General features: G+C 43.9%; 1 protein-coding gene across 1 annotated transcript; it reads right to left on the reverse strand.

The window, feature by feature from the left end:
• Window positions 1-9662: 9662 nt before the first annotated feature.
• Window positions 9663-10589, reverse strand: LOC142433818 (melanoma-associated antigen 10-like). The gene has a single exon (XM_075538491.1). It carries the CDS (start codon window positions 10587-10589, stop codon window positions 9663-9665), a length of 927 nt encoding a protein of 308 aa, XP_075394606.1.
• Window positions 10590-10864: the final 275 nt, after the last annotated feature.

Genomic DNA, 10864 nt, shown 5'->3' on the forward strand with positions numbered 1-10864 from the left:
ACAATGACTCTCTCTCCATGCCTCCTCTCCACATCCGGGTCCACCGAGCCAGAAACTCATCAATTTCAAGGTATGGCCACACTGTATTTGTTAAAAAACTTTTTTAACCGCTGTGTTTCCTGTTTAAATTATATTATTTAACTCTGATCTTATTGACTTTGAAATTTCTGTGTCATGTTTTGTATTCAAAGGCAAGGTTAGCGTAAAAACTTGGGGGTCAGAATTCATTCATCATTTTCAATTATTTCTTATGGGAAAAATTGATTCAGAACTCGACTTCCTGGCATCTGAAAGTCACCATCTTTGAGGAATTCCCTGCTTTCAGCCAAGATATTTCTGACATCAGCAATGGTAAGCCTTGTACCAAGTTCTCCTCTGAACCTGGCTGAAGCTCTGGCAGCTTGCTGCCAATGTCCTGCTACAACCATTGTTTCAACTTCTTCTTACAGCACATTGGTTCTTGTTCATGTGCTACCTCTTGAAATGCTGGAATGCTCACTAGTTCTTTCGGGTACTGTGGCTCTGTGTATTCTTTCCATATTCTCATGATACTTCTAGCATCATTCAGCATTTTGGCTATAGAATCTTCAAAATTGCAATTTGAGACTTGCCTTTTATCTCGAGGTCTTCAAGTTCTTACAACAAATCTGTTCAATCATATCAAGTATATTAAATATGAAGGTATGTTATAGAAACATATTGCTGCATAATAATAGGAAACTTTATTAATGAAAAACAGAAAAATGTGAAATTATTGTTTCTCAACACAGCATCTGCCTAGGTTTATACACTTTTGAAAGCACTGTTTCCATATATCTAACCTTACTACCCTTTTTTGAAGAATTCTATACCCTCCCATTTACATCATGTTAAAGCAATAGTTTGGGCATCTGCTATAGTTTATTGTGCCAGCCTGGCCGATAAACACAAGTAGAATTAACTGAAGGGCAGAGGGATAAATGGCTCGGTGAGCCTCACCTTGGTTGTTCTGTCCGTCAGTTTAAAGGGGTACACTACCTGTGGACTGTGTCCCTGTAAGTTGAGGTCCCCTTAAGCCCACACGATTAGAATGTTCATCTCTGGAGCTGGGGACTGACAGTTGATGACAGTTGGGGACCTGCCTTGCTGTTTGCTACCTGGGTATATATAGCCCAGCTTTCTCTACAGAGGGGACTGGCACCTGGCAGCTCTCAAAACTTGAAGGACTGCTAGTGTCTCACTGCTTTATAATTTAACTGTTAATTTCTTGTATTATCTATCTGTATATTATTTAATGGTTTATTTCTTGAATTATACATCTATCTTGATAAATATATTTATATATAATTACTAGCAATCTGGTTTGTCTCTCTAGGACTTAAAATATGTTACTTTGAAAGGTTCTTTTTGTTTGAAGAATAAGAAGCCATCTTAAGGGGAAAGACCAGGGCTACAGGATAGATGGTGTGATTTCCCAATGAAATTCTCATAGGAAAATTTATGCTGAATGAGCAATCCCATGGTGTGGAATACTTTTTTTTAAACCTAGTCACAAATTTACTGGCCTTTTACTTACCAAGGCCGTTTCCATTTTCTTAAAATTTCTTCATAAGTCCCCTGTTTGCCCTGTGTCCTTTAAGATAATTCAAACCTTTACCATATTGGGGTTCCCTCCAGTACAATCTCATTATCCTCTCTTGTCTTGGATTGTACTGACTACACAGATCCCCTCTGAGGCCTCCATTTTTGTTGAACATATTGACGATCCCCCAATAGGACTATGCCTGAGCCAACTTGTCTGCAGCCACCCACAGATCACAGAGGGGTGTTTCAACTCCTTTTGTGTGGGATCAACTTGTGCATGTCTGAACTGGGACCCTGGGACCAAGGCTTTTCGTTTTAGGGTTAAGATGGAGCACGCACATTCTCTCTTGCATGCCCCACTGAAAGCAACCATAGACCCTGGAAACAAAGCTGAAGCAGCTATCTGATGAGTCTACAAGTGAATGGTGTGTGCTCACATGATTCCCTTGCTCTGTCAACTAAGAGAGCCCAGAAGCAATACCATCCCAGTAGCAATGATCACAGCACGTGCCGGCCTCTAACATCATTATCCCATAAAGGAAGCCAAGAATCCTTGGAGCAAGGGATGATTGTAGGATTGAACAGAAATTATACAGTATGAGCCTGGGGCAGCTTGTTGCAGGGAGTGAGAAAATGCAAATATGAAACACCTTGATGTGGGGATGTCAAAGGCACGCTGGGGCCACCTGAGAGAGGTCCCAATGATCAAACCTGTGGCAGTGTGTGCAAGAATCCAAATAAAGCTGTATTGAATTATAACCCAAAGTATAACATCAATACCTGGGAAGCTGAGTAGCTGAGCAAATGGAGACCAGGGAGAAAGAAAAAAAAATTGGAACAAAAGACTTCCAAATTTATGAATGGTTTATGTATATACTTTTTCCTCAAGTTTAACATTTGGGAATTTAACATTCCTCCTCTTCAGTGTGGGCTGCACAGCGTGACTTCCTTCCAAAAAGCGGAGTGTGGAACAGGGTGGGGTACTTTGACCATGGAGAAACTGACTGACACTCCCACAGCCTATTTCAAGGTCCACATCCACAGTGCTGTCGTACAGGTCATGTGCCCCCATGATTAAAAGGACCAGTTCCTGGAGAAGGACACCAGGCTTGGTAAAGTAGAGGGGGCAGCAGAGAGAGGAAGGCCCTCGAGGAGGGAGCTGGATGGACACGGTGGCGGAAACAATGGTCTCACATATAAGAACAATGGTGAGGATGGTCCAGGAACAAGCAGTGTTTCATTCTGTGGGGCAGAGGTTCCCTGTGGGTGGGAACCGGCCTGATGGCACTCAACAACATCACCCTGCCTATAATGAGAATGGCACTTCAAACAGAAAAGGGAGTGCACAGAGACATCGGACAGTGCAAGATATGACAAAATAGTAATTTATAAATTATCAATGTTCATGGGGGGAGGCAGGGGAAAAATGAGCAGTTGATGCCAGGGGCTTAAGTGGAGAGCATATGTTTTGAGAATTATGAGGGCAACAAATGTACCAATGCGCTTTATACATGGATGTATGTGTAGATTGTGATGAGTTGTATGAGCCCCTAATAAAATGATATTAAAAAAAAGAAATAGCACTTCACATTTCTGGTCTTTCTTCCTAAGGCTCATAACCCTTCTCTCTGAAAAGCAAACGTGCTGCCATCAAGTGGAGGCTGACTCACAGGAACCTGATAGAAGAGAGGAGCTAGGACTGCCCCTATGAGATTCTGAGACTGTAACTCTTTAGAGGCATAGAAAGCTGCCCCCCCACCTTCTTCCACGGAGTTGCTGGTGGTTTCAAACTGCTTACCTTGTTGTTAGCAGCCCAATGTGTAATCCCCGCTAATGTGAAAAGCATCCAACAACCCAAATTGGGGGAAGTTCTACAAAATATACAATTAATTGTCCTCAAACTGCCAAAGTCTTAAAAAAGTCAAAACAAAACAAAAAGTTACATGTGGGAACTCTCAGGAGACATAATGACTAAATGCTCTCTGATACCCTGGATGTGGTCTTAGATGAGAAAAGGGACATTGTAAAAAAAACTAGAAAAACATGAATAAAGTATGTGCTTAGCTAATGGGTATATAGCAATATTGGTTTATTAATTATAACAATATATTACCTTATCTTAAAATTAAAGAGCTTTGGAGCCATAGTGGGTTATGCCTGGGGCTGCTAGCTGTAGAGTTGGTGGTGTGAACCCACCAGCCTGTCTGAGGAAGAAAGACGAGGCTTTCTGCTTCTTTGAGGATTTAAAGCCTAGGAAACTCACAGGGGCAGTTCCACTCTGTCCTATAGGGTCACTATGAGTCAGGATCCACTCAATGGCAGTAATTCAGTTACGAAAAGTCTTTTACAACAAACTTGCCCAATACTTTGCATGTCAATTGTAATGTGACAACTTTGATCTATTCTCCCTTTTTCATGATGTTGTCTGCTGGTCCAGGTGTGGTGATTTTTGTTTCCTTTAGACTGTGATGCTATCCCCAGCAATAACTGAAAGGCACCAAAAGTCCTAAGGGAGGTGAAGCCTTGCTCAGAATAAAAAAATTTTTGATTAAAAAAAATCAATTGTTATATTTTTTCTACCCTAATAAGGAGCAAAGATAAGGATAATGTTCCAAAAAGGAGCCCTGGAATCTCCTTCAGGGTAGGCTACAAATGGCAAACTCTGCTGCTCACACAGGGTCAAGCAGGGTTTTGTCCCGGTTGGTATGGGGGGGGGGTAGAGGTAGTGCTGTGTCCCTCATGTAAACAGGTCATGTGCTAAGCAAGTAATGCAAAGACAGGAAGTTGGAGTCCACCCAGAGGGCCGCAGATGAAGGTGTCACGTTCTACTTCTGAAGAATCAGCCATTGAATGACCTGTGGAGCGCAGTTGTACTGACTCGGGTGGAGTCACCATAGTTAGGAGTTGACATAATGGAGACTAGTTTAAGGTTATGCAATTGGCAAATTGGCTGATTGAGCAAATATTAGAAGTTAGGAAGCTGCACCGTGAAGCTCACAGTCTTTGCCAGAGGTGTGGGGAGTGTAATGAGTGCCCAGGGGTAATCTCTACATTGCACCAATCTCCCGATTTAAAGAAGTATGGGGAGAGCAGGACACATTAGCCATAAGGCTTCCCCGCCTTTGGTCTGGCTGCCCCAGGCAGGCACCTTTCATATTCATAATACCTGAAAGTCTTTCTGTGGTTCCTGTGTTGTCCACTGGGGACAAGTGTCCCTCAGCTCACCATGTCTCTGGCTGTCCACCTGCTTGAGGAAGGCCCTTGGGCCAGGTCATTCCTGGTTAGGAGACACTGCTCAGTGGTGCCCCTCTTCAAGGACACTGTGATCATGTGCCGTAGACCTGACACAGGGTTTCAAGAACTATCAGGCTGTGCTCCTCAGAAGCACGGGTGTGGGGTTACCGGAATCCACAATGAGCCCCATGTGGGCAAAGAAGCTGGCTCCTGGGAAGGTTCAGTCCTCAGATTCCTGGGTCTCGAGCAGGCAGAGCACAGATGCAGAAAGCCCAACAGCAATCCCCACGGTATTCCTTCTTATTGTCACCTTCCTTTAGGCTTTCACTACCTCAGCCATAGCGTTAGTTCTTGCCATCTGAGAGAAGCCAGTGAATAATGTTATTGTGAGTACTCAGGTGAGCCTGACCCAAGCCATGGTATTCACTCACATGTGAAATTGGATATTCCTCATGAAAGACCAATGAAGAATTGATGCATATGAATGATAGTGTTGGAGTATAATACTGATAGTACCATAGACTTCCCAAAGAACCAACAAGTGTCTTTTGGAAGAACTTCAGCCAGAATGCCCCTTCGAAGCAAGGATGGCGAGACTCTGCTGCTTGTACTTTGGACTTGATGACAGGAGAGAGCAGTCACTGGGGAAGGACATCATGCCTGATAGAACAGAAGGACAGAGGGAAGAAGGAATGTCCTCAATGTGATGGATTGACACGGTGGCTAAGAGCAAGTGTGAGGACGGCGCAGGACAGGGTGCTCTGTTGTACATAGAGGGGCGCTGCGAGTCAGTCGGAACCCTCTCCATGGTGCCGAGCAAAACCAACACAGACACGGGACAGTCCAGAGAAGTGCCTTTAAGGGGCTCAAGGTCAGCCTCGGGCGAGGGCTGAGAACAGCATGAGCTCTAGATGAATTCTAACCAGAGGGCTAGTCCCTGTCCTGTTACTTAATAGTCCTGACTAGTCTTGGACATATAGTGACAGACTAGGAAATGAGTCTTTCCTCTGTGAAGGAGGCTTGATAAGCCTTTTGTTAAACTATTGGGGTACATGTTATATGTGTAAAGTACCTGGTACAATGCCTGGCACATAGAAGGGACATTCAAAGGAGGGTTCAGCAGGAAATTCCATAATTTTCTTTTTTATCCACAAACTTTTTGAAACTTCTTATATTACACATTTAGTGGTGTCTATTAATAATAGGATTTCGATCTTGGACCCTACCACCCATTATTTTTAATTCAAGAAAACAGAGATTTTTAAAAGATTTTTTATTATGATTTTATTGGAGAACGTTATAAATCATCCACATGGGGCATAAGGTAATGCTACTTATAATATCATTAATTTAGTCAGTTATGGAATTGAAAATACTGTTTAAAAATGGAAAGTACACATGTATAGGCTAGATTTTTAGACTGCAATACATGAATTGACTTGTATGTATTAAAAGATCCCGGTGGCGTAGTGGTTACAAGTTGGACTACAAGGTCAGCAGTTCAAAACCACCACCAACAGGGGTAGTTCTAGCCTGTCGTATAGGTTCACTATCAGTGAGTATCGACACAATGACAGTGAGAGTCTGGTTGGCTTTCAGAGTAAAAGTTCAAGCATCTGGGCACTATTCACCCAAATGATGAAGAGTTGGCATGAGAGCATGCTGTTTGGTGGGACATAGAGCATAAAGCCAAATAAAATACTGCTATAAATTAAACTCTTTAAATTTCCCCCAAGAAGCCTAGTAGTTGGAAGCTGGGCAAGACCCAAAATTTGAAACTCACAGCTGCTCCTTCGGGAGAAAGATGGGGCTTGCTAACCTTTGAACCAGTTAGTTTTGGAAACTCGGAGTTCTACCCTCTCCTATAGAGTCCGTATGAGTCCATGTCAACTCAAAGGCATTGACTATGAGCGAAAATTTCCCCTAGAGGAGGCATTTTATTTGGATGTGGCAGGGAAGGGCTTTTTTTGTAGCTGTTATTTTATCTCTATTTTATTAACAGATAATTATATTGGGGACTCTTATAACAATCCATATATCAATTTTATCAAGTGTATTTGTACATGTTGCCATCATTTTCTAAACATTTACTTTCTATTTGAACCTTTGCTATCAGCTCTTTTGTCCCTCCATTCTCCCTACCCATCCTCATGGCCCCTTTTTCCTATCTTACACCAAACTTTATCTCCCTTTCCTGTTTCTGTTCGTTGTCCCCCTTGGAGTGGTGGGGATGGTGGTGGTGGTGGTTATGTATCAATCATTGCGATTGGTTCCCCCTCCCTTCCCTTTCTCCCTAACCTCCTGGTAGTGATACTTCCATTCCTGTTCCTCCATTGTGTCCTGAGCTCGTATCTCTTATGTGTACATTCTCAGTCTAGCACAGTGAAACGCAGCTCTGTGATCATGATAGAGGTGAGGTAATCTCAAGGAATCAGAGAAATAGTTTCATCGGTGCTATACTGGGCCTGGCTGACTCATCCCTTTCTTGTGACCCTTCTGTAAGGGGATGTCCTATTATCTACACGTTTGAGTTTTGGGTCTCTGCTCTGACCCATCTTGTTCTCCACAATATGGGTTTATTTTGGGTCTTCGGATGCCTGTTACCCAATTCCGTCAACACCTTATGATCGCACAGGCTGTTGTGCTTCCTGTTTCTGTTAGATGGCCACTTGTTTAGCCTCAAGCCTTTAAGGTCCCAGATGCTATATCTATTGAAAGCCCAGCACCATCAGCTTTCTTCACATTTGCTTATGCACCCATTTTGTCTTTAACAATCATGTCAGGGGGGTGAGCATCACAGAATGTCAGATTATTAGAACAAAGGGTTCTTGTATTTACAAAGTACTTGAGCAGAGGCCCAAAGTTCATCTACCATCTGTGTATTTCCATATATATATACCTAGGCCAATACCTCTAATTTTTATGAATTAATGTATTTACATTAAGTGCATGCCCTGTGTTAATACCTGTATACATAGCTTTGCTTCCTAGATCTTTCCTGTTTCCTTTTACCTTCCTCCCACCCCATCATCCATGCTTGTTCTTCTGCCTTAGTAATTTCTTTCAGCTAGATTGCTATTGCCCCACCATCCCCAGGATCTCTATGTTCTTTGTTTTAATCCCGTTGTTCCCCTCTATGGCATTGTTTACTCACCGCTCCCAACCCCACCTCCTCCTCCCAAGTCCCTCTGGAACCTTTGGTCCTGTTGCTTTCTCCTGGTCACATGACATGGAGTTAGTCAGATCTGCACCCCCCACAGCAGGGCGAACCAAGAAGGGAACATAACAAGTCCGCAATGGGAGCAAAGCCAAGGCACAAAGTCCCTCAGAAGCCCCTAAAGGAGACTTTAGGCTAAGAGGGACAGTTCCAGGAATTGGAACTGGAATAGGCCAGTGGGGAGATAGTCATAAAGTTCAACGGACAGACCTGGAATTATGTGGTTTTTTTAGTTATTTTTTACTAGTATTATTTTTTCTTTATAATTCAATCTTTTGTCTAGGTTATTGCTGGTTTTGCCTACCTCTATAAGATAGGCATGGGCTGTGTGATCCTGAGGTATTGATGGGATCAGGTATCACGCATCAAAGACCCAGAGCAAAAACCACAATGTGAATGAGGGGGGAGTTCAGAGTGGAGGCCCAAAGCCACTCTGTAAGCAACTGGACAACCCCTTACAGAAGGGTCGTGGGGAGAAGACAGGCTAGTCAGGGTGCAGTCAAGCATCGATTAAACATACAGCTTCCCTCTGGTTCTTTAATGCTCCCCCCACCCACCCCCACCACGACTCTAATTCTCTTACAAATCTGACTAGACCAGAGCATGTACATGCCATCCCCCAACCCCGTCCCCACTAACACCGTATTTTCCACAGAAAATCTGCCCAATTCATGTTTAGAGAATAAATGTGTCAGTGAACAAGTTATTCTTTCATTAAAAATTAATTTCTCCCATACTCACGAATAAGCCAAGCAATTGTACTTTTAATTCTACAGAACAGCAGGCTAAAAGTCGTAAAAGAAATAAAAATATTAATCATCTTTTTTATTTTACTGCTGGGGTCTTTCACATTGCCAATGAAATTCCTATTACATTTCCTCAGGAACTTGATAGAGAACACTAAATAAGATGGTTTCCCAGTTCTTTCCGGAAACTTAGCGAGAGCACCGGCTATTGCTGTCCGTGGTGGTTCATTGTTACAAGTCGCCCTCTCCTTACAGGGGAGATCCAGGTTGGATTCCCAGACGGTGGGCTTCACGGGAAACTGTCTCTGGAGGCTTTTGCGTAGTTGTGATGCTGAATAAGCAGCTTCAGGGAACTTCCTAACAAACTTGGATCAGGAAGGAAGGTCGTGCGATCCTAATAGGAACTTCTGCTCGTGAAAACTGCGTGGAATTCCAAGGATCAATCTGCAACTTGCATAGGGACAGGCTAGGTGGCCTGGGGTGGCTTGGGTTGCCATCAGTTGGGGTTGACTTAATGGGACTGCAGAACAACAATGCAGTTCATAAAACCTAGAATCTGAGCTAACTGATCTTGCTGGTCAAAGGAACAGCATTTAGAAAAAAAATAAGAGAGTGAAATATCATTATTATTATGGAAAGGGGGAGGCAAAACTATGAGTTCCTCCCCAGGCCCACACTGGCCTTCCACTACTTAGCATAAGAATCTTCCTAGCGCCTTCCAAGATTCCAAAAACCTAGAATCTGAGCTAACTGATCTTGCTGGTCAAAGGAACAAAATTGGAAAAAAAATAACGAGTGAAATCTCACTATTATGTATGGAAGGGGAAGACAAACTATTCACTTTCCCCCAGCCCCCCACTGGCCCTCCACTACTTAGCACACGAATCTTCTGAGCGGCTGTATCAGGGACTAGCACTTGAACTGGCCATGGCCTTGGCTCGTTCTTCCTCTTCCTTCAATGCTTCCTCATAATAGGCTGGGTAGGCACTTGGAGTAGTACCATTAAGCTGAGCCCAAAACTCTACAAATTTCATCTTGCTTGTTTCCTTGTGGGCTCTTGGACCCCACAGGAATTCATAATGAGCAGGATGGTTGGGGACCTGGCGGTATTCCAGGTACTTTGCTTGCACTAACTCTTGGGTGATGAACTTCATGGGCTCCCCATAGATAACATGCTCAAACCCAGGATACACCCCTATTCTACTCAGCACTTCCCAGAGCCTCTCCTCAGTGACACAGTTGCCCTCTCTGAAGATTGTGCTCAGGACAACTATCAGGAGCCCCCCCTTGGGCATGCCATGGTCGTTCTTGAGGATCCCCTCGCAGGTGAGGCCGAGAGCACTGCAGAAGACATAGGAATTTTCTAGATGATCCCCTTCCTTCACACTGATGCCAAAGACAAGCTCTGTGCATTCACAGGCCCTCTGGAATATCATAGGGAAGTGGGCCTCATATCCTTCGACAATCGCCAGCATATCTATCTTTAAGATGGGCTCCTTTGCTTCGTACTTGATGAGCAGGAAGTCCACCATATGAAACACCTTGTCTTCTATTGTAGCCCTGAATAAGGATTCATCATTTGATTCGTTGGAAGAACTTGAATCCCCCTCTTCCTCGGTGGATTCTTCACCGAATGTGACCAACACACTGGAAGTGGTGTTGGTTTGCTCAGAACCTTGGGACGTACCTGGTGTCCCAGGAACAGGCAGCTCTGCAGCTGCTGAGTTCTCATGAGAAGAGGGGGCAGCTGCAATGTGTGCTTCCACTTCATGCTGAGGGCTTTGCTCAAGAGTGTAGCGCGTACGCTTTGGAGGATAAACACCTGGCATGATGGCTCTTCTTGGGAGCTGATGACAAGACCTTGTGCTGGAGGGTGGTGATCTGGAGTCCACAAGCCTAATAAAGAGGGAGAGATTGTCAGCGGCTGCTGCTAAGAAACTCAACCTTGGCAGTTCTGCCCAAACCCAAGTGCCTTACAAGTAAGTTCATTTAGGTGTCCACTACGGCCCCCCTGTGCCCTAAAAAATTAACAGAAGTACAATGGCTCTTCTGGCTACATTGGCAGCAAGAGGCTTCCAGGGCTGACTGTAGGGCAGGCCAGGTC

The sequence above is a fragment of the Tenrec ecaudatus genome, chromosome X (assembly GCF_050624435.1).
Source record: "Tenrec ecaudatus isolate mTenEca1 chromosome X, mTenEca1.hap1, whole genome shotgun sequence".
In the NCBI taxonomy this organism is placed as follows: domain Eukaryota; kingdom Metazoa; phylum Chordata; class Mammalia; order Afrosoricida; family Tenrecidae; genus Tenrec; species Tenrec ecaudatus.